Source organism: Rhinatrema bivittatum, chromosome 7, assembly GCF_901001135.1.
Source record: "Rhinatrema bivittatum chromosome 7, aRhiBiv1.1, whole genome shotgun sequence".
In the NCBI taxonomy this organism is placed as follows: domain Eukaryota; kingdom Metazoa; phylum Chordata; class Amphibia; order Gymnophiona; family Rhinatrematidae; genus Rhinatrema; species Rhinatrema bivittatum.
The window spans coordinates 310,713,923-310,738,286 of record NC_042621.1 but is presented as its reverse complement, the minus strand read 5'-3'; the positions used below and the strand labels follow the sequence as shown (position 1 = coordinate 310,738,286).

At 49.3% G+C, this 24,364-nt stretch overlaps 1 protein-coding gene across 1 annotated transcript in view; it reads right to left on the bottom strand.

Moving 5' to 3' along the window:
* Positions 1-213: 213 nt before the first annotated feature.
* PSTK (phosphoseryl-tRNA kinase) overlaps positions 214-24,364 on the bottom strand; it is a 39,532-nt gene continuing 15,381 nt past the window's right edge. The window contains exons 3-6 of the mRNA XM_029610582.1: positions 19,830-20,016; positions 3,921-3,999; positions 3,737-3,830; positions 214-1,276 (exon numbers count right to left, since the gene is read on the bottom strand). Of these exons, the coding sequence (XP_029466442.1) occupies positions 1,077-1,276; positions 3,737-3,830; positions 3,921-3,999; positions 19,830-20,016 (560 nt within the window). The 3' untranslated portion in view covers positions 214-1,076. The remainder of the gene's footprint in view (positions 1,277-3,736; positions 3,831-3,920; positions 4,000-19,829; positions 20,017-24,364) is intronic.

Here is a 24,364-nt window from a genome sequence, read left to right as displayed (position 1 = left end):
AGCTTCCCCTTCCTCGGTCCCACGAGGACCCCTTCACCCTGCTGAGGGCCAGGAGCACAACAGCCAGACGAAACCTTGTAAGAATGCAGAGCCAAAGCGAGGTTTATTAATCTCCACTACACAAAAATGCAATGTTTTCTGGAGCTTATCCGCATCACTTTGGAAATAAATATCGCTGCAGCACCAAACCTTGATCCCCCTTCGGCCACCAGCACAAGCATCAGCAGGGATGCGCATCTCTTAGGGACAGTCTGCGCCATTCTCAGGCTCACGAGTGGGCCAGCAAGTTACCCCCCCGGGGCTATAATAGGAATTCTAGTCCTAAACCCTCCCCCATCCCCAGAGGAAAAGCACTTTCTCCTAATGGTCACCCCCAGAATCATCAGGCATGTCACAGGCATGTCACGGTTCTGCTATAAAAGCCAGAAAATTCAGAGTTTCGGCTGTTACGACCACAACTCGGCAGCTCTTCACCCTGTGAGGACACCACGAATGAGAATTGTATGGGAGAGAAGATTCAGGGCAGCAGCCAGTGACGGGGAGGGAGATACGGGGGAAGGTATGAGGAGGGAGAAGATACATCTGGGGCAGGAGCCGTGCATGGCCGGGCACCCCCGGGCAGTGACATTTTTTTATATATAATTCTCATGTGTGTCAGCACAGGGCTGCCGAGTTGGGGTTCCCAGGGTTGAGGTTATGTGTTGTGTGAGTAGACTATATTTATGAATAAAAATACCTTAATTTTACCTAACTGTCACTAGTGATGTCCTGAGTACAGGCTGAGTGCCATCCGTCTAATTCAAATTTCCAGCATGAATCTCAAGTCATCTTTTAGCTGGTGCAGTAAAATAGCTCTCAATAGATTGTGGCTGCTCTTACAGCATGAGAAGACTGCAGAGCTCATGGAGATGAGGCGGGTATATACCATGCTATATAGCACGCCGGTGCTGTAACCTTCTCCTGCTAGGGTCCTTCTTCCACCCCCAGGGAGTGCACAGCAAGCAATGCTGGCTGATGTCCATCTATTGGACCAAAACGAGTCAAGGAAAGGAAGCCACGGTGTCCACGCTCTCGTCTCACTGGGGGCTGCCAATGTATTCCTGCAGCAGCCCGTCCGTCTTCTGAAGAAACCGCGCCACCGTGTCCTGCACGTCACTGCCATGGTGTTCAGACGCTGGATCCAGAAACCTTCCATGGCGCAAGTCGTCCAGGCTCTGACATTTCAGCTTGCCCAGTTCTTCTGCCAAAGTCTTCATGCCCTTGGCTGGGACGTTCTCTAAAGTAAGAAATCACCAAGAAATTGAGGTAAATCACTGAGCGTCAGGGAGAGGGGCTAATCCCAAGCCTCAGCATAACGACCCCTTTACACTGCAGGGGGCAGAAACCTAAAAACGAGTGGGGTCAGCTTGCTATTTACACGACCAGGGTGACCAGATCCCTGGCGAGAAGCAGTGAGCACCAGGGCTTCACATTCCTGACGCTCCTTGGGATCTTGGGCAAGTCATAAATTGTAAGCTCCTTGGGGAAAGGACTTTACTGTATCTGAATTGTAATAATGATGTGAGCCACCTTGCCCATTCACTCGTGTATATGTGCTACATTTATCTTTATATTCCGCCGAGGCGCTGAACGATGAGGAAGGTCCATAATTTACAAAGCAAAAGGAACAGAATGACTTGGTGAATGTACTGGTGAGTGACCCAGCCACATCTTAGTCCAATGCTAACCCAAGCAGATGATACTTACTTGCCTGTATTTTACGCTGTTCTGTGCGAGAACGTTTTGGATTAGCAAAATGCAAATGCTCTTTAAATCAAGATGCTCCATACTGGCTCAGCCCAGCAGCCTGTCTCTTACAGGGGCCAAGCCAGATCCCAAAGAGCAGATCCATTTCTTGTTTCTGTTTTATTCCCCATTCCTAACATCCTATTTGCTTTTTTACCACCGCCACACATCGGGCAGAGGATTTGAATGTATTATCCATAAGGACTCCAAGGTCCTCTTCCTGACAGTAACTCCCAGTACAGAATTCAGCATTGTATACCTGGACTTGGTATTATTAGTTAGGTTTACTGCTATGGCTCTGTTATCTCTGAGTGCCCATTTTTGCCCCCTGTTCATCTGCTGGTCCCAATGATCCCTCACAAGCTTCTTGCTTTTGATATACTTGAAAAAGATTTTATGAGTAGATTTTGTAGCAAATTACTTCTCAAATTCTTTATTGGCCTGCCTTATTAACGTTGAACATCTAATGTGCCAGTGCTTATATTTTTTTTCTTCTCATTTGGATCTGCCTTCCCTTTTTTGAAAGATGCCTTCTTTTCTTTAAAAACCTCCGTTTAACCATGCTGTCTGTTTGGTCTTCCTTTTACCTTTCTTAATGCATGGAATACATTTTATCTGGGCTTCCACGATTGTTTAAAATACTATGTCCACACTTTTGACCCTCACAACTATTCAGTTTAGTATTTTTTCTCATTTCTTTATTTTATCATAGTTTCCCTTTTTACAGGTAAAAGTTGCTGCAGTAGTTTTAATGAATATCCTCCTTCCAGTGATTGTGTCAAATATAACTACATCATGATCACTACTGCCAAGCACTTCTACCACCTTTACCCCTTGTATCAGGTCTTGTATTCCAGTGAAAACTAGATGTAAAGTAGTTCACCTCTAGTTGGTTGCTCCATGTAGCAGTCATTAATGGCATCTAAGAACGTTAGCTCTCTAATATGGAGAAATTGAAATCTCCCTGTATATTTTATTAGCCTGTCTAAGCTCTGTTAGCATTTCACAGTCTGTCCTCGTTCCCCCATCAATTTCTATCCATAAAGATTCCAGAGTGCAGTTTCTTCACCACATGCTTGACATGTAGTGGTGCCTCTCCACCAATTTCATCTGCCCTATCATTGCAATACAAGGTAGTCACAAAGCAGATGATGTTAAAAGTCAAGAACATTCAGCCTATCGTAATGCGTCGATACAGGCAGGAGCTAGGTTTAGAGTATGTATCGCTAGTGTAAATAATACCTACAAGTAAATGAGGCAAGGGTAGTCATAAAACAATTACAAAGGTGCACGGTTTCCACCAGGTCTCTGGCATTTATTTAATGGATTTCTTGCCCGCCCCTCCTACTATGCCTCTGTCTTCAGTTAGTGCCGCACCGTCCAACTCTCCAATCTCAATTTTTAGATTTATAGCATTTGCATACAGACTTCTTTTTATTTCTATTCACAACAAGCAGCTTCCTGGCAGCTCATGCAGGTAATTTGCAATCATTCGTATTTGCTCTGTATTTAAATCAGGCCTTAGCACAGCCACTCTATCGGGATACTCGGCTTTCCTGTTGTGACAGTATCCTTAGAAGATGCCTCACTCTGAACAAGTGTCTGCTGTCCCCCATGCTCTCATGGGAAAGCTGCTCTCGCTCCGTTTTGAATGGCCGAGTCCCCTCCATCACGTCAGGATAGGCTTCCCCTTCCCCAGAACGTTCCTGACCCAGGGAGGCTGCAGCTCAGCCTGCACCTGTTCCCAGACAATCTGCCTAAAAATTATTAAGTGAGGTTATCGTTTGAAAGTCTGCCCTAGGAACATTTCCAATCCCACTCCTTTTTCACCCTACTGAATCTGCACGGATTTAACCGGCCAAAGGAGCCACTTCTTTAAACAGGTAGATAAATCTCTGTAACATCGACCCCATTGCAACCTGAAAGGGTTCATATTCAGCCACTCGGGTACCTTTTGCCATCCTCATAGTTTCGGAGATAATTTTCCGCAAAGCCTGGTCGGCCTGATGGAGCAGACTGGCTGCACACACAGCACGATCGGCATCCTGGAAGTGATCCCAAAACAAGGAGAGGATTAGTACAGAACCATGCAACACCATCCGCATGCTCCAGCAGACAGAGTGCCACACACTTACCTTCTCAGCAGCAGTGTTTTCCTGAAACTCTCTCACAGGATTTTCCAAGGCCATGCATAACAAGTCTTCCACTTCTGGGCTGTAAAACAGCATCACAGATTGTAAAGAGAAGCAGCAACCTGTAAATGAACACCGAAGTCATACAACACCAAGCTGACTTAGGGAATAGCCACTGCTATTAATTGCATCAGTAGCATGGGATCTTCTTAGTGTTTGGGTAATTGTCAGGTTCTTCTGGCCTGGTTTGGCCTCTGTTGGAAACAGGATGCTGGGCTTGATGGACCCTTGGTCTGACCAGGAGGGCAATTTCTTGTGTCTCATGCAAGCAACAGAGAGAAAGGGAGGGTGGAGATAAAAAAAAACCCCCAAAAACCTCCTTAGGGCACCAGATCCCAAATTCAGTCACGACCCCCAGTAATACTGAGTCTGATAGACATTGAGTTTTGGAGTTAGCCAGACAGAACTCAATTCCCCCCGCTCAATGGCTGCAAGTTATTGGGGTAAAAGGAAGCAGCACTGGCTGCCGGGAAAATGCCTGCCTTACATTTATCTACATAACCTTGGCCCGCAGAGCTTTCCCGCTCACCGGCTTACTCAATATCAACCTTTCTTCTTATGTCACGCCTTCCCTCAGGTAAATAAAACATGTTTCCATAAATCGTCTAATGTGAAAGTCATCAGATACACTTTCGAGCCTCCTATCACAGTAACATTTTTAAGTCTTCAAGCAAGCCGCTGACAGCATTCTTATACCATCCCCTAATCCCAGCCCAGAGACTACAGGGACCCTTCCCCTAATCCCAGCCCACAGGGACCCTTCCCCTAATCATAGCCCAGAGAACCTTCCACTAATCCCAGCCCACAGGCTACAGGGACCCTTCCCCTAATCCCAGCCCAGAGACTACAGGGACCCTTCCCCTAATCCCAGCCCACAGGGACCCTTCCCCTAATCATAGCCCAGAGAACCTTCCCCTAATCCCAGCCACAAGCTACAGGGACCCTTCCCCTAATCCCAGCCCACAGGGACCCTTCCCCTAATCATATCCCAGAGAACCTTCCCCTAATCCCAGCCCACAAGCTACAGGGACCCTTCCCCTAATCCCAGCCCAGAGACTACAGGGACCCTTCCCCTAATCCCAGCCCACAGGGACCCTTCCCCTAATCATATCCCAGAGAACCTTCCCCTAATCCCAGCCCACAGGCTACAGGGACCCCTCCCCTAATCCCAGCCCACAGGGACCCTTCCCCTAATCATAGCCCAGAGAACCTTCCCCTAATCCCAGCCCACAAGCTACAGGGACCCTTCCCCTAATCCCAGCCCAGAGACTACAGGGACCCTTCCCCTAATCCCAGCCCACAGGGACCCTTCCCCTAATCATAGCCCAGAGAACCTTCCCCTAATCCCAGCAAACAGGCTACAGGGACCCTTCCCCTAATCCCAGCCCAGAGACTACAGGGACCCTTCCCCTAATCCCAGCCCACAGGGACCCTTCCCCTAATCATAGCCCAGAGAACCTTCCCCTAATCCCAGCCCAGAGGCTACAGGGACCCTTCCCCTAATCCCAGCCCACAGGGACCCTTCCCCTAATCCCAGCCCACAGACTACAGGGACCCTTCCGCTAATCACAGCCCACAGGGACCCTTCCCCTAATCATAGCCCAGAGAACCTTCCCCTAATCCCAGCCCACAAGCTACAGGGACCCTTCCCCTAATCCCAGCCCAGAGGCTACAGGGACCCTTCCCCTAATCCCAGCCCACAGGGACCCTTCCCCTAATCATAGCCCAGAGAACCTTCCCCTAATCCCAGGCTACAGGGACCCTTCCCCTAATCCCAGCCCACAGGCTACAGGGACCCTTCCCCTAATCCCAGCCCAGAGACTACAGGGACCCTTCCCCTAATCATAGCCCAGAGAACCTTCCGCTAATCCCAGCCCACAGACAACAGGGACCCTTCCCCTAATCCCAGCCCAGAGGCTACAGGGACCCTTCCCCTAATCCCAGCCCACAGACAACAGGGACCCTTCCCCTAATCATAGCCCAGAGACTACAGGGACCCTTCCCCTAATCCCAGCCCAGATGCTACAGGGACCCTTCCCCTAATCCCAGCCCACAGACAACAGGGACCCTTCCCCTAATCATAGCCCAGAGGCTACAGGGACCCTTCCCCTAATCCCAGCCCACAGACAACAGGGACCCTTCCCCTAATCATAGCCCAGAGACTACAGGGACCCTTCCCCTAATCCCAGCCCAGAGGCTACAGGGACCCTTCACCTAATCCCAGCCCAGAGGCTACAGGGACCCTTCCCCCTAATCCCAGCCCACAGACTACAGGGACCCTTCCCCTAATCCCAGCCCACAGACTACAGGGACCCTTCCCCTAATCCCAGCCCACAGGGACCCTTCCCCTAATCATAGCCCAGAGACTACAGGGACCCTTCCCCTAATCATAGCCCAGAGACTACAGGGACCCTTCCCCTAATCCCAGACTACAGGGACCCTTCCCCTAATCATAGCCCAGAGAACCTTCCCCTAATCCCAGCCCACAGGCTACAGGGACCCTTCCCCTAATCCCAGCCCAGAGACTACAGGGACCCTTCCCCTAAGCCCAGCCCACAGGGACCCTTCCCCTAAACATAGCCCAGAGAACCTTCCCCTAATCCCAGGCTACAGGGACCCTTCCCCTAATCCCAGCCCACAGACTACAGGGACCCTTCCCCTAATCATAGCCCAGAGAACCTTCCCCTAATCCCAGCCCACAGGCTACAGGGACCCTTCCCCTAATCCCAGCCCAGAGACTACAGGGACCCTTCCCCTAATCATAGCCCAGAGAACCTTCCGCTAATCCCAGCCCACAGACAACAGGGACCCTTCCCCTAATCCCAGCCCAGAGGCTACAGGGACCCTTCCCCTAATCCCAGCCCACAGACAACAGGGACCCTTCCCCTAATCATAGCCCAGAGACTACAGGGACCCTTCCCCTAATCCCAGCCCAGAGGCTACAGGGACCCTTCCCCTAATCCCAGCCCACAGACAACAGGGACCCTTCCCCTAATCATAGCCCAGAGACTACAGGGACCCTTCCCCTAATCCCAGCCCAGAGGCTACAGGGACCCTTCCCCTAATCCCAGCCCACAGACAACAGGGACCCTTCCCCTAATCATAGCCCAGAGACTACAGGGACCCTTCCCCTAATCCCAGCCCAGAGGCTACAGGGACCCTTCACCTAATCCCAGCCCAGAGGCTACAGGGACCCTTCCCCCTAATCCCAGCCCACAGACTACAGGGACCCTTCCCCTAATCCCAGCCCACAGACAACAGGGACCCTTCCCCTAATCATAGCCCAGAGACTACAGGGACCCTTCCCCTAATCCCAGCCCACAGGGACCCTTCCCCTAATCATAGCCCAGAGACTACAGGGACCCTTCCCCTAATCCCAGACTACAGGGACCCTTCCCCTAATCATAGCCCAGAGAACCTTCCCCTAATCCCAGGCTACAGGGACCCTTCCCCTAATCCCAGCCCAGAGACTACAGGGACCCTTCCCCTAATCCCAGCCCACAGGGACCCTTCCCCTAATCATAGCCCAGAGAACCTTCCCCTAATCCCAGGCTACAGGGACCCTTCCCCTAATCCCAGCCCACAGACTACAGGGACCCTTCCCCTAATCATAGCCCAGAGAACCTTCCCCTAATCCCAGCCCACAGGCTACAGGGACCCTTCCCCTAATCCCAGCCCAGAGACTACAGGGACCCTTCCCCTAATCATAGCCCAGAGAACCTTCCGCTAATCCCAGCCCACAGACAACAGGGACCCTTCCCCTAATCCCAGCCCAGAGGCTACAGGGACCCTTCCCCTAATCCCAGCCCACAGACAACAGGGACCCTTCCCCTAATCATAGCCCAGAGACTACAGGGACCCTTCCCCTAATCCCAGCCCAGAGGCTACAGGGACCCTTCCCCTAATCCCAGAGGCTACAGGGACCCTTCCCCTAATCCCAGCCCACAGACAACAGGGACCCTTCCCCTAATCATAGCCCAGAGACTACAGGGACCCTTCCCCTAATCCCAGCCCAGAGGCTACAGGGACCCTTCCCCTAATCCCAGCCCACAGACAACAGGGACCCTTCCCCTAATCATAGCCCAGAGACTACAGGGACCCTTCCCCTAATCCCAGCCCAGAGGCTACAGGGACCCTTCACCTAATCCCAGCCCAGAGGCTACAGGGACCCTTCCCCCTAATCCCAGCCCACAGACTACAGGGACCCTTCCCCTAATCCCAGCCCACAGACAACAGGGACCCTTCCCCTAGTCATAGCCCAGAGACTACAGGGACCCTTCCCCTAATCCCAGCCCAGAGGCTACAGGGACCCTTCACCTAATCCCAGCCAACAGACTACAGGGACCCTTCCCCTAATCCCAGCCCACAGGGACCCTTCCCCTAATCCCAGCCCACAGACAACAGGGACCCTTCCGCTAATCACAGCCCAGAGAGTACTGAGACCCTTCCCCTAATCACAACCCAAAGTACAGAGACCCTTCCCCTAACCAAAGCACAGAAAGTACCGAGATCCTTCCCCTAACCATAGCAGAGTACAGGGACCCTTCCCCTAATCCCAGCCCACAGCAACCTCCTCTCCTCCCAACTCCTGCCATGCAGCCCCTGTCTGTCTGTCTCAATCACTTGCTCAGGAACAGAAGTCCCCTCTTCCCCACCACCCTCTGCCCAGCTGCCAGCCCCTCCCCTCTCTACCCCTTAGCTTACGATGCTGTGATCTTTGTACAATGGCAGTAGCTGCAGAAACTTGAAATAAAATCTGTATCCCCGAACCTTTTCCCACCAGGCTTTTATATCGAATATCCTGAGAACCTGACTGGGAACCACTACCCAAATCCTTCAGCCTTGTGCCCCCTCCCCCCAGGGCTGCACACCCTGCCCCTAATTGATTTTGATAATTAAACTCCACAGTCATTACTGATTGATTATGAGCAGCAGGGGGAGTTGTTGGGAAGAAGGGGGAATACTTGGGGGTCCGTATTCAAAACGTTTGTCCAGACTTTGCCAGACAGAAAATCCCAACAATTTCACCACTCAGAACTTATCCAAGTAAAACCGTAGCGGGATAAGTCAGAGGTGCTGTGGAGTGCAGCAGCGTTATCCGGCGAGGAACCTGCCGGGAGCGGCTCCGGCAGGAGTCTGTGATTAAAGCTTCTGGCTCGGGTGGAGGAGGCTCAGAGATTTTGGCTTCAGTATCCTGGGAGGAGCAGCCTTAGGTCTCTCCTGCCCACTTCATTTTTTTACATTTTGGGAGTTAGGAGGACTGGGGGGATCGAGCTTGAAGGTCTGAAATGTTATCCAGTTATATCTTCAATAAAAACCACAACAAACCCTACACAGACTGACAAAATATAATAACGAAAACCAAGGGAACAGCTTCTCACAGTAGCTCACGACTTATCACTTTTATAAGGTTTATCACATATCAAAAATCCTAATAATAAGAGTAAGAAAGGTAAATAACCTAATCTGCCTTTTCCCAAACTTTCACCCTTAAACATAATATAAATATTCATAACTTATATTCTAATGTACATCTTTAAGCAATGCACACATCACGTCATACACACACACATCCACTCCCCTACTCTCCCATCCCAAAACACATCCATATGAGAACCCCACATCCAGGAGATGTACTGCTGTCCTGAGAAACAAAAAAAGCTTCCAAATGTATGATGTAAGAGCAAACAGCAATGTCTCCAACAGTTTGAAAAATGTAAACCTCTCCTGTGAAAATGATCCGCATACAATGCGTAATACAAGTCAAGTCCCAAATCCATTCTGACAGCACCAGTGCTGCCTTGGATCAGAAAGGTCTCCCAGTAGGAGATCATTACCCTGGTGTAGCAGTAAGTGATCCTGTAGCAAGGACCTGCTCTCCAGGTGATGCATTGTCCTTTCGCACTGAGGATATCTCCCCAAGGCCTACTGCCCAGGAGGGAAGGGTTAGGTCGGCCGTCATAGTTGGTGATTCGATTATTAGGAATGTAGATAGCTGGGTGGCTGGTGGGTGTGAGGATCGCCTGGTAACCTGCCTACCTGGTGCGAAGGTGGCAGACCTCACGCGTCACCTAGATAGGATTTTAGACAGTGCTGGGGAGGAGCCGGCTGTCGTGGTACATGTGGGCACCAACGACATAGGAAAATGTGGGAGGGAGGTTCTGGAAGCCAAATTTAGGCTCTTAGGTAAAAAGATTAAATCCAGAACCTCCAGGGTAGCATTCTCTGAAATGCTCCCTGTTCCACGCGCAGGTCACCAGAGGCAGGCAGAGCTCCGGAGTCTCAATGCGTGGATGAGAGGATGGTGCAAGGAAGAGGGATTCAGTTTTGTTAGGAACTGGGGAACCTTTTGGGGAAGGGGGAGTCTCTTCCGAAGGGATGGGCTCCACCTTAACCAGGGTGGAACCAGACTGCTGGCGCTAACCTTTAAAAAGGAGATAGAGCAGCTTTTAAACTAGAACAAAGGGGAAAGCCGACAGTCGCTCAGCAGCGCATGGTTCGGAGAGAGATATCTTCAAAGGATACTAATGATGCATTAGAATTAGGGCATCCCAACAGAGAGGTTCCATTAAATGCAAACATAGTTCATATGCCTATATGTAAAAAATCACCAAAGCTAATGATTTCTGAATTATCCCAAACAACTGAAAAGCAGGTTGTTAAAACAAGCAAAAAACACACTTTGAAATGTCTGTATGCCAATGCCAGAAGTCTAAGAAGTAAGATGGGAGAATTAGAATGTATAGCAGCAAATGATGAGATTGACATAATTGGCATCACAGAGACTTGGTGGAAGGAGGATAACCAATGGGACAGTGCTATATCAGGGTACAAATTATATTGCAATGATAGGGAGGATCAACTTGGTGGGGGTGTGGCACTTTATGTCCAGGAGGGTTTAGAGTCCAACAGGATAAAGATCATACAAGGGACTAAATGCTCAGTAGAATCTATATGGGTAGAAATCCCATGTGTGTTGGGTAAGAGTATAGTGATAGGAGTATACTACCATCCACCTGGACAAAATAGACAGATGATGAAATGCTAAGAGAAATCAGGGAAGCAAACCAATTTGGCAGTGCAATAATAATGGTAGATTTCAATTACCCCAATATTGACTGGGTAAATGTAACATCAGGACTTGCTAGAGACATAAAGCTCCTGGATGTAATAAATGATTGCTTCATGGAGCAATTGGTTCAGTAACCAACAAGAGAGGGAGCTATTTTAGATTTAATTCTTAGTGGAACACAAGATTTGGTGAGAGAGGTAACGGTGGTGGGGCCACTTGGCAACAGTGATCATAACATGATCAAATTTAAACTAATGACTGGAAGGGGGACAATAAGTAAATCTGCAGCTCTAACACTAAACTTTCAAAAGGGAAACTTTGATAAAATGAGAAAAATAGTTAGAAAAAAACTGAAAGGTGCAGCTGCAAAGGTTAAAAGTGTTCAACAGGCATGGACATTGTTTAAAAATACAAACCAGAGGCGCGGTCCATATGTATTCCACACTTTAAGAAAGGTGGAAGGAAGGCAAAACAATTTCCAGCATGGTTAAAAGGTGAGGTGAAAGAGGCTATTTTAGCCAAAAAAACATTCTTCAAAAATTGGAAGAAGGATCCATCTGAAGAAAATAGGATAAAACATAAGCATTGTCAAGGTAAGTGTAAAACATTGATAAGACAGGCGAAGAGAGAATTTGAAATGAAATTGGCCATAGTGGCAAAAACTCATAATAAAAACTTTTTAAAATATATCCAAAGCAAGAAACCTGTGAGGGAGTCGGTTGGACCATTAGATGACAGAGGGGTTAAAGGGGCTCTTAGGGAAGATAAGGCCATTGCAGAAAGACTAAATGAATTCTTTGCCTCCGTGTTTACTAATGAGGATGTTGGGGAGATACCAGTTCCGGAGATGGTTTTCAGGGGTGATGAGTCAGACGAACTGAACGAAATCACTGTGAACCTGGAAGATGTAGTAGGCCAGATTGACAGAGTAAAGAGTAGCAAATCACCTAGACCGGATGGTATGCATCCTAGGGTTCTGAAGGAACTAAAAAATGAAATTTCTGATCTATTAGTTAAAATTTGTAACCTATCATTAAAATCATCCATTGTACCTGAAGACTGGAGGGTGGCCAATGTAACCCCAATATTTAAAAAAGGCTCCAGGGGCGATCCGGGTAACTATAGACCAGTGAGCCTGACTTCAGTGCTGGGAAAAATAGTGGAAACTATTCTCAAGATCAAAATCATAGAGCATATAGAAAGACATGATTTAATGGAACATAGTCAACATGGATTTACCCAAGGGAAGTCTTGCCTAACAAATCTGCTTCATTTTTTTGAAGGGGTTAATAAACATATGGATAAAGGTGAACCGGTAGATGTAGTGTATTTGGATTTTCAGAAGGCGTTTGACAAAGTCCCTCATGAGAGGCTTCGAAGAAAACTAAAAAGTCATGGGATAGGAGGCGATGTCCTTTCGTGGATTACAAACTGGTTAAAAGACAGAAAACAGAGAGTAGGATTAAATGGCCAATTTTCTCAGTGGAAAAGGGTAAACAGTGGAGTGCCTCAGAGATCTGTATTGGGACCCTTACTTTTCAATATATAAATAAATGATCTGGAAAGGAATACGACGAGTGAGGTTATCAAATTTGCGGATGATACAAAATTGTTCAGAGTAGTTAAATCACAAGCAGATTGTGATAAATTGCAGGAAGACCTTGTGAGACTGGAAAATTGGGCATCCAAATGGCAGATGAAATTTAATGTGGATAAGTGCAAGGTGATGCATATAAGGAAAAATAACCCATGCTATAATTACACAATGTTGGGTTCCATATTAGGTGCTACAACCCAAGAAAGAGATCTAGGCGTCATAGTGGATAACACATTGAAATCGTCAGTGCAGTGTGCTGCGGCAGTCAAAAAAGCAAACAGAATATGGGGAATTATTAGGAAGGGAATGGTGAATAAAACGGAAAATGTCATAATGCCTCTGTATCGCTCCATGGTGAGACCGTACCTTGAATACTGTGTACAGTTCTGGTCGCCGCATCTCAAAAAAGATATAATTGAGATGGAGAAGGTACAGAGAAGGGCAACCAAAATGATAAGAGGAATGGAACAGCTCCCCTATGAGGAAAGACTAAAGAGGTTAGGGCTGTTCAGCTTGGAGAAGAGACGACTGAAGGGGGATATGATAGAGGTGTTTAAAATCATGAGAGGTCTAGAACGGGTAGATGTGAATCGGTTATTTACTCTTTCGGATAATAGAAAGACTAGGGGGCACTCCATGAAGTTAGCATGGGGCACATTTAAAACTAATTGGAGAAAGTTCTTTTTTACTCAACGCACAATTAAACTCTGGAATTTGTTGCCAGAGGATGTGGTTAGTGCAGTTAGTATAGCTGTGTTTAAAAAAGGATTGGATAAGTTCTTGGAGGAGAAGTCCATTACCTGCTATTAAGTTCACTTAGAGAATAGCCACTGCCATTAGCAATGGTAACATGGAATAGACTTAGTTTTTGGGTACTTGCCAGGTTCTTGTGGCCTGGATTGGCCACTGTTGGAAACAGGATGCTGGGCTCGATGGACCCTTCGTCTGACCCAGTATGGCAAGCCTTGTGTTTTCTTTCCCTTTTAATATCTGGGGGGAGGGCCTTCAGACTGTCATGGGCTGTAATTTGTAATTATTTTGACTGTTGTGGGATCCCAATATATCTGTAATTATTTGGAGAGTTTGTTTTGGGGGAGGGGGTGGATGAATGGCTCCTGCTTACCCATTAGGACTTTTTATGTTGAATATGAACAATACCTGGACAGCGTCAGATCTGCTTTCCACCATGTGCAGGCTTAGCTGGGCAGTAAGGTTATTACTTCTATGCAGATTAGTGGCACGTGAGAACAGCTCTAATCTGTATATATCCTGCTATGCCCTAGACATAGCCCATTTATCGTATTTCTCCTATTGCATACCTTACTTTGTAAGTAGTTTATTTATTTAACACTTTTCTATACCGACCTTCATGAAAAAATTTCATATCAGATCGGTTTACATGTAACAAAGGGTATAACTTAAACAAGAACAATTCACTAGAAGCGGAAGTTACATATAACAAGGGTAGATAACTTGGAGGCTAGGCTAGTCAGAGGTATAGGACAGTGTAACTGAAGAGAACTAGAAAAGGCAATGAAACAAAAGAAACGGCGGCTTAATTATAATGTCTAAACATGGCGGGGCGTTAGCCAGTAAAGCAGAGTCCTGTCCGGTTGACAATTAATGGCTTAGAAAGTTAGGGGAAGGCCTGGAGGAAGAGCCAGGTCTTAAGTTTTTTGCGGAAAGTTCGAAGGCAAGGTTCTAGTCTGAGGTCCGTGGGCATATTGTTCCAGATAGTTAGACCTGCCGTAGAGAATGCTCGTTCTTTGGTGGATGATAGTCGCGTGGCTTTTGTTGGGGGAACTTGCAGGGTACCTTTGTAACCTCATCTCCTGTTATCTCTTTGAAACATTGCTCCAACCATTTTCAATCTACATAATCTCATTTCGTCTAAGCTGTAAATTTTCCAATCATAATAGGTTCTTAACCTGAATCCCTACAACCTCTCCCCTCTCTAATCTCAGCCTCTTTCCTGTACCCCCCTGCCCTGCCTTCCGCCTTACTTCATCCCAAGTTCCCTCCACCCCTTCTCTGAAGTTTATAGTCTGTATACAGCCTACACCTCCCCCCTCCCATGGAGCCCCCATACCCTCAAGACCTTTTATAACCTGTATGCGTACTAAGTTTAGTTAATGTTTGAATGTTTCATCTCCTTCTCTGTAAAGCGCATTAAGCTTAGTTCATGTTTGAATGTAAACCGATGTGATGTTCCCAGTGAACGTCGGTATATAAAACTCGTTAAATAAATGTGCCACACCCAATCTCCCTGCTCACCACGTATCTGAGCGTCACTAGTGATACGGAGCACGGCTCTTATTCACCGTCTGTCCAGCAGCGCCATGAGCGAGACCCTGGCCTGGAAGAGTCCCTGCACACACCCTGTTCTCACTTATCCTTCCAACGAGGCCCCCGTTCCACGTATCTGAGCGTCACTAGTGATACGGAGCACGGCTCTTATTCACCGTCTGTCCAGCAGCACCATGAGCGAGACCCTGGCCTGGAAGAGTCCCTGCACACTCCCTGTTCTCACTTATCCTCCCAACGAGGCCCTCGTTCCACGTATCTGAGCGTCACTAGTGATAGGGAGCACGGCTCTTATTCACCGTCTGTCCAGCAGCACCATGAGCGAGACCCTGGCCTGGAAGAGTCCCTGCACACACCCTGTTCTCACTTATTCTCCCAACGAGGCCCTCGTTCCACGTATCTGAGAGTCACTAGTGATAGGGAGCACGGCTCTTATTCACCGTCTGTCCAGCAGCACCATCAGCGAGACCCTGGCCTGGAAGAGTCCCTGCACACACCCTGTTCTCACTTATCCTCCCAACGAGGCCCTCGTTCCACGTATCTGAGAGTCACTAGTGATAGGGAGCACGGCTCTTATTCACCGTCTGTCCAGCAGCATCATGAGCGAGACCCTGGCCTGGAAGAGTTCCTGCACACACCCTGTTCTCACTTATCCTCCCAACGAGGCCCTCGTTCCACGTATCTGAGAGTCACTAGTGATACGGAGCACGGCTCTTATTCACCGTCTGTCCAGCAGCACCATGAGCGAGACCCTGGCCTGGAAGAGTCCCTGCACACACCCTGTTCTCACTTATCCTTCCAACGAGGCCCCCGTTCCACGTATCTGAGCGTCACTAGTGATACGGAGCACGGCTCTTATTCACCGTCTGTCCAGCAGCGCCATGAGCGAGACCCTGGCCTGGAAGAGTCCCTGCACACACCCTGTTCTCACTTATCCTCCCAACGAGGCCCTCGTTCCACGTATCTGAGAGTCACTAGTGATACGGAGCACGGCTCTTATTCACCGTCTGTCCAGCAGCACCATGAGCGAGACCCTGGCCTGGAAGAGTCCCTGCACACACCCTGTTCTCACTTATCCTCCCAACGAGGCCCTCGTTCCACGTATCTGAGAGTCACTAGTGATAGGGAGCACAGCTCTTATTCACCGTCTGTCCAGCAGCACCATGAGCGAGACCCTGGCCTGGAAGAGTCCCTGCACACACCCTGTTCTCACTTATCCTCCCAACGAGGCCCTTGTTCCACGTATCTGAGAGTCACTAGTGATACGGAGCACGGCTCTTATTCACCGTCTGTCCAGCAGCATCATGAGCGAGACCCTGGCCTGGAAGAGTCCCTGCACACACCCTGTTCTCAATTATCCTTCCAACGAGGCCCTCATTCCACGTATCTGAGAGTCACTAGTGATAGGGAGCACGGCTCTTATTCACCGTCTGTCCAGCAGCGCCATGAGCGAGACCCTGGCCTGGAAGAGTCCCTGCACACACCCTGTTCTCACTTATCCTTCCAAAGAGGCCCTCGTTCCATGTATCTGAGCCTCACTAGTGATACGGAGCACGGCTCTTATTCACCGTTTGTCCAGCAGCATCATGAGCGAGACCCTGGCCTGGAAGAGTCCCTGCACACACCCTGTTCTCACTTATCCTCCCAACGAGGCCCTCGTTCCACGTATCTGAGGGTCACTAGTGATACGGAGCACGGCTCTTATTCACCGTCTGTCCAGCAGCACCATGAGCGAGACCCTGGCCTGGAAGAGTCCCTGCACACACCCTGTTCTCACTTATCCTCCCAACGAGGCCCTCGTTCCACATATCTGAGCATCACTAGTGATACGGAGCACGGCTCTTATTCACCGTCTGTCCAGCAGCACCATGAGCGAGACCCTGGCCTGGAAGAGTCCCTGCACACACCCTGTTCTCACTTATCCTCCCAACGAGGCCCTTGTTCCACGTATCTGAGAGTCACTAGTGATAGGGAGCACGGCTCTTATTCACCGTCTGTCCAGCAGCACCATGAGCGAGACCCTGGCCTGGAAGAGTCCCTGCACACACCCTGTTCTCACTTATCCTCCCAACGAGGCCCTCGTTCCACGTATCTGAGCGTCACTAGTGATACGGAGAACGGCTCTTATTCACCGTCTGTCCAGCAGCACCATGAGCGAGACCCTGGCCTGGAAGAGTCCCTGCACACACCCTGTTCTCACTTATCCTCCCAACGAGGCCCTCGTTCCACGTATCTGAGAGTCACTAGTGATACGGAGCACGGCTCTTATTCACCGTCTGTCCAACAGCGCCATGAGCGAGACCCTGGCCTGGAAGAGTCCCTGCACACACCCTGTTCTCACTTATCCTCCCAACGAGGCCCTCGTTCCACGTATCTGAGAGTCACTAGTGATACGGAGCACGGCTCTTATTCACCGTCTGTCCAGCAGCGCCATGAGCGAGACCCTGGCCTGGAAGAGTCCCTGCACACACCCTGTTCTCACTTATCCTCCCAACGAGGCCCTCGTTCCACGTATCTGAGAGTCACTAGTGATAGGGAGCACGGCTCTTATTCACCGTCTGTCCAGCAGCGCCATGAGCGAGACCCTGGCCTGGAAGAGTCCCTGCACACACCCTGTTCTCACTTATCCTCCCAACGAGGCCCTCGTTCCACGTATCTGAGAGTCACTAGTGATACGGAGCACGGCTCTTATTCACCGTCTGTCCAGCAGCGCCATGAGCGAGACCCTGGCCTGGAAGAGTCCCTGCACACACCCTGTTCTCACTTATCCTTCCAACGAGGCCCTCGTTCCACGTATCTGAGAGTCACTAGTGATAGGGTGCACGGCTCTTATTCACCGTCTGTCCAGCAGCGCCATGAGCGAGACCCTGGCCTGGAAGAGTCCCTGCACACACCCTGTTCTCACTTATCCTCCCAACGAGGCCCTCGTTCCACGTATCTGAGAGTCACTAGTGATACGGAGCACGGCTCTTATTCACCGTCTGTCCAGCAGCACCATGAGCGAGACCCTGGCCTGGAAGAGTCCCTGCACACACCCTGTTCTCACTTATCCTCCCAACGAGGCCCTCGTTCCACGTATCTGAGCGTCACTAGTGATACGGAGCACGGCTCTTATTCACCGTCTGTCCAGCAGCGCCATGAGCGAGACCCTGGCCTGGAAGAGTCCCTGCACACACCCTGTTCTCACTTATCCTCCCAACGAGGCCCTCGTTCCACGTATCTGAGCGTCACTAGTGATAGGGAGCACGGCTCTTATTAACCGTCTGTCCAGCAGCGCCATGAGCGAGACCCTGGCCTGGAAGAGTCCCTGCACACACCCTGTTCTCACTTTTCCTCCCAACGAGGCCCTCGTTCCACGTATCTGAGCGTCACTAGTGATAGGGAGCACGGCTCTTATTCACCGTCTGTCCAGCAGCGCCATGAGCGAGACCCTGGCCTGGAAGAGTCCCTGCACACACCCTGTTCTCACTTATCCTCCCAACGAGGCCCTCGTTCCACGTATCTGAGAGTCACTAGTGATAGGGAGCACGGCTCTTATTCACCGTCTGTCCAGCAGCGCCATGAGCGAGACCCTGGCCTGGAAGAGTCCCTGCACACACCCTGTTCTCACTTATCCTCCCAACGAGGCCCTCGTTCCACGTATCTGAGCGTCACTAGTGATAGGGAGCACGGCTCTTATTCACCGTCTGTCCAGCAGCGCCATGAGCGAGACCCTGGCCTGGAAGAGTCCCTGCACACACCCTGTTCTCACTTATCCTCCCAACGAGGCCCTCGTTCCACGTATCTGAGCGTCACTAGTGATAGGGAGCACGGCTCTTATTCACCGTCTGTCCAGCAGCGCCATGAGCGAGACCCTGGCCTGGAAGAGTCCCTGCACACACCCTGTTCTCACTTATCCTCCCAACGAGGCCCTCGTTCCACGTATCTGAGAGTCACTAGTGATAGGGAGCACGGCTGTTATTCACCGTCTGTCCAGCAGCACCATGAGCGAGACCCTGGCCTGGAAGAGTCCCTGCACACACCCTGTTCTCACTTATCCTCCCAACGAGGCCCTCGTTCCACGTATCTGAGAGTCACTAGTGATAGGGAGCACGGCTCTTATTCACCGTCTGTCCAGCAGCGCCATGAGCGAGACCCTGGCCTGGAAGAGTCCCTGCACACACCCTGTTCTCACTTATCCTCCCAACGAGGCCCTCGTTCCACGTATCTGAGAGTCACTAGTGATATGGAGCACAGCTCTTATTCACCGTCTATCCAGCAGCACCATGAGCGAGACCCTGGCCTGGAAGAGTCCCTGCACACACCCTGTTCTCACTTATCCTCCCAACAAGGCCCTCGTTCCACGTATCTGAGAGTCACTAGTGATAGGGAGCACGGCTCTTATTCACCGTCTGTCCAGCAGCGCCATGAGCGAGACCCTGGCCTGGAAGAGTCCCTGCACACACCCTGTTCTCACTTATCCTCCCAACGAGGCCCTCGTTCCACGTATCTGAGCGTCACTAGTGATAGGGAGCACGGCTCTTATTCACCGTCTGTCCAGCAGCGCCATGAGCGAGACCCTGGCCTGGAAGAGTTCCTGCACACACCCTGTTCTCACTTATCCTCCCAACGAGGCCCTCGTTCCACGTATCTGAGAGTCACTAGTGATACGGAGCACGGCTCTTATTCACCGTCTGTCCAGCAGCACCATGAGCGAGACCCTGGCCTGGAAGAGTCCCTGCACACACCCTGTTCTCACTTATCCTCCCAACGAGGCCCTCGTTCCACGTATCTGAGCGTCACTAGTGATAGGGAGCACGGCTCTTATTCACCGTCTGTCCAGCAGCGCCATGAGCGAGACCCTGGCCTGGAAGAGTCCCTGCACACACCCTGTTCTTACTTATCCTCCCCGTTCCTCAGCATTATACTGTTCTTTTCCCAGGGGTTTTTTTCTGGATTTGGTACTTGTATTTTCTCAGCCATCAGCAGTATTGTTCCATCTGGGAGAGGTGGGTCTCTGCGGCGATTTCTCTGCAGGCAGGTCTCCAGAGAGCAGTCCACAAACAGCTGGCAAAATCCCAGGGAATCTGAAAGGATTTGAAAAGAAAGGTTAATGATGGCTGCTCTGGTATGGATTGTCAGAGTGAAATTAATGATGATAAATGCTTTCATGAGATACTGAGAAGAGAGAATTTGCCTTGATCATGAGTGAGGGTTTTAAGGTAACAAACAATATGAAGAGAGAGTGTCTTGTGCCTGAGAGATGTTGGTGCATAAGGAAAGCTGTGTTTACTAAAATGTAAAAAAAGGTGATAAAGTCTCTGCAGTTCTGTAGGCCGCACTTCCAGGAGAGCCGAAGCTTTATGAGATGAGACGTATACGCTATAGAAAGAAGGGAATAAGAAGAGACATTCAAATACCTCAAAAGTAGCAATAATATACAAACCCCCAATCTTTTTCAGAAGAATATTAGTTTATTATGTATTTAGATTTGATTTTATGTCCTTTAACTCAAACTGAATCACAGAATGGATTACACACAATGGTCTAAGGTCTAAGATTTAATGCTAAAAAATGCAGACTAAAGCATTTAAGAACATAAGAACATAAGAAATTGCCATGCTGGGTCAGACCAAGGGTCCATCAAGCCCAGCATCCTGTTTCCAACAGAGGCCAAACCAGGCCACAAGAACCTAGCAATTACCCAGACACTAAGAAGTTCCCATGCTACTGATGCAATTAATAGCAGTGGCTATTCCCTAAGTAAACTTGATTAATAGCCATTAATGGACTTCTCCTCCAAGAACTTATCCAATCCTTTTTTGAACCCAGCTAAACTAACTGCACTAACCACATCCTCTGGCAACAAATTCCAGAGCTTTATTGTGCGTTGAGTGAAAAAGAACTTTCTCCGATTAGTTTTAAATGTGCCCCATGCTAACTTCATGGAGTGCCCCCTAGTCCTTCTATTATCCGAAAGAGTAAATAACCGATTCACCTCTACCCGTTCTAGACCTCTCATGATTTTAAACACCTCTATCATATCCCCCCTCAGCCGTCTCTTCTCCAAGCTGAAAAGTCCTAAACTCTTCAGCCTTTCCTCATAGGGGAGCTGTTCCATTCCCCTTATCATTTTGGTTGCCCTTCTCTGTACCTTCTCCATCGCAATTATATCTTTTTTGAGATGCGGCGACCAGAATTGTACACAGTATTCAAGGTGCGGTCTCACCATGGAGCGATTTATGGTGCAAAAACCCAAGGGAGAGTTGCAGTATTGGAGGTGAAATCCTTCTGAGCACAAAGGAAGAGCAGGATCTGGGGGTGACTGTATCTGATGATCTTAAGGTGGCCAAACAGCTGGATAAAGTGAGGGTAAAAGCCAGAAAGCTGCTTGGCTGCACAGGGAGAGGAATGGTCAGCAGAAAAAGGGAGGTGATGTGGCCCCTGTACAGGTCCCTGGTGAGACCTCACTGGGAATACTGAGTACAGTAATGGAGACCCCACCTTCAAAGGGACATAAACAGGATGGAGTCGCTCCAGAGGGAGGCTACTAAAATGGTCTTCGTTCATCAGATACAATCACCCCCAGATCCCGCTCTTCCTTTGTCCTTAGAAGGATTTCACCTCCAATACTGCACCTCTCCCTTGGGATTTTGCACCATAAATGCTTTAGTCTGCATTGTTTAGCATTAAATCTTAGCTGCAGACCTTAGACCATTCCTTCAGCTTCGCTAGATCCCTCCTCATGTTTTCCGCTCCTTCCTGGCTGTCTAACCTGTCACAGATTTTGGTTTCATCGGGAAAAAGACCAACCTCTCCTATGTTGCTTATCAAAATGTTGAAAAGAACCGGGCCAAGGTCCGATCCTGAGGCCCACTGCTAGAATTAACCCCTTCCTTCATACACCACTCCCCTCTGTCGCCTCCCACTCAGCCCGTTTCTAACCCAGTCAGTCGCTCGAGGATCACTAAGTCAGGCTGGCAGTCATTCGCTCTGCCTTTGACATTTTCTCTGGGCGTCCAAGATGGCGTTTTTAAACAACATCCATTATTGCTCTTTATAGTTTTTTCCTAAACTCAGTTCATTACAATGCACTGTGCTAATTTTACGTAGGACCTGCCCTGCAGTGATCCTGCCAGATGTAATTGCACCGTGATCACGGGTGACAAGCAGATGTAGGTTTGTACCCCTGCGTTCCCCCTCATTGTCTGCACAAAGCGCTGCTGTAAGAAGCAGTCACTGAGAGTACCCAGGAGCCTTCGCTCCCACGCACGGCCCGACGGGACTTTTCCTGATTAATATTGGGGTAATTGACTGAAAGACAGCTGTCAGGGAGTCTTTCTGGGGTTCAGCGGGCCTCACGTTTTTAGGAATGGGAAGAGGGCAAGGGATTGGGCCACACAGCCCGCGACACAGATTATAACAACATAAGAACTTAAGAAAATGCCATACTGGGTCAGACCAAGGGTCCATCAAGCCCAGCATCCTGTTTCCAACAGTGGCCAATCCAGGTCATAAGAACCTGACAAGTACCCAAAAACTAAGTCTATTCCATGTAACCATTGCTAATGGCAGTGGCTATTCTCTAAGTGAACTTAATAGCAGGTAATGGACTTCTCCTCCAAGAACTTATCCAATCCTTTTTTAAACCCAGCTATACTACCTGCACTAACCACATTCTCTGGCAACAAATTCCAGAGTTTAATTGTGCGTTGAGTAAAAAAGAACTTTCTCTGATTAGTTTTAAATGTGCCCCATGCTAACTTCATGGAGTGCCCCCTAGTCTTTCTATTATCCGAAAGAGTAAATAACCGATTCACATCTACCCGTTCTAGACCTGTCATGATTTTAAACACCTCTATCATATCCCCCCTCAGTCGTCTCTTCTCCAAGCTGAAAAGTCCTAACCTCTTTAGTCTTTCCTCATAGGGGAGCTGTTCCATCCCCTTTATCATTTTGGTAGCCCTTCTCTGTACCTTCTCCATCGCAATTATATCTTTTTTGAGATGCGGTGACCAGAATTGTACACAGTATTCAAGGTGCGGTCTCACCATGGAGCGATACAGAGGCATTATGACATTTTCCATTTTATTCACCATTCCCTTCCTAATAATTCCCAACATTCAGTTTGGAGATGAGGGAGAAGCTACAGCCCCATTACATTTCCTTCATTATTCTGTAGGGTGTGCTGGGGGAATAAAGCAGCTGCTGCCCTACAAAAGGGTTTGGGCTTTGTTTGGTTTTTTTTTACTTACCTGGCTAACTTTAGACCTGAAGTTTTTTCAGTCAGGTAAGGTAACGTGACCTGTGCTATCAGTGCTGGCCAGATACAGGTAAGGTAACGTGACCTGCGCTATCAGTGCTATTCAGATACAGGTGAGGTAACGTGACCTGTGCTATCAGTGCTGGTCAGATACAGGTGAGGTAACGTGACCTGTGCTATCAGTGCTGGCCAGATACAGGTAAGGTAACGTGACCTGCGCTATCAGTGCTGTTCAGATACAGGTAAGGTAACGTGACCTGTGCTATCAGTGCTGGTCAGATACAGGTAAGGTAACGTGACCTGTGCTATCAGTGCTAGGCAGATACAGGTAAGGTAACGTGACCTGCGCTATCAGTGCTGGTCAGATACAGGTAAGGTAACGTGACCTGCGCTATCAGTGCTATTCAGATACAGGTAAGGTAACGTGACCTGTGCTATCAGTGCTGGTCAGATACAGGTAAGGTAACGTGACCTGCGCTATCAGTGCTATTCAGATACAGGTAAGGTAACGTGACCTGTGCTATCAGTGCTGGTCAGATACAGGTAAGGTAACGTGACCTGTGCTATCAGTGCTGGTCAGATACAGGTAAGGTAACGTGACCTGCGCTATCAGTGCTATTCAGATACAGGTAAGGTAACGTGACCTGAGCTATCAGTGCTGGCCAGATACAGGTGAGGTAACGTGACCTGCGCTATCAGTGCTGGCCAGATACAGGTAAGGTAACGTGACCTGAGCTATCAGTGCTGGCCAGATACAGGTAAGGTAACGTGACCTGAGCTATCAGTGCTGGCCAGATACAGGTGAGGTAACGTGACCTGCGCTATCAATGCTGGCCAGATACAGGTGAGGTAACGTGACCTGAGCTATCAGTGCTGGCCAGATACAGGTGAGGTAACGTGACCTGCGCTATCAGTGCTGGCCAGATACAGGTGAGGTAACGTGACCTGCGCTATCAGTGCTGGCCAGATACAGGTGAGGTAACGTGACCTGCGCTATCAGTGCTGGCCAGATACAGGTGAGGTAACGTGACCTGAGCTATCAGTGCTGGCCAGATACAGGTGAGGTAACGTGACCTGAGCTATCAGTGCTGGCCAGATACAGGTGAGGTAACGTGACCTGCGCTATCAGTGCTGGCCAGATACAGGTGAGGTAACGTGACCTGCGCTATCAG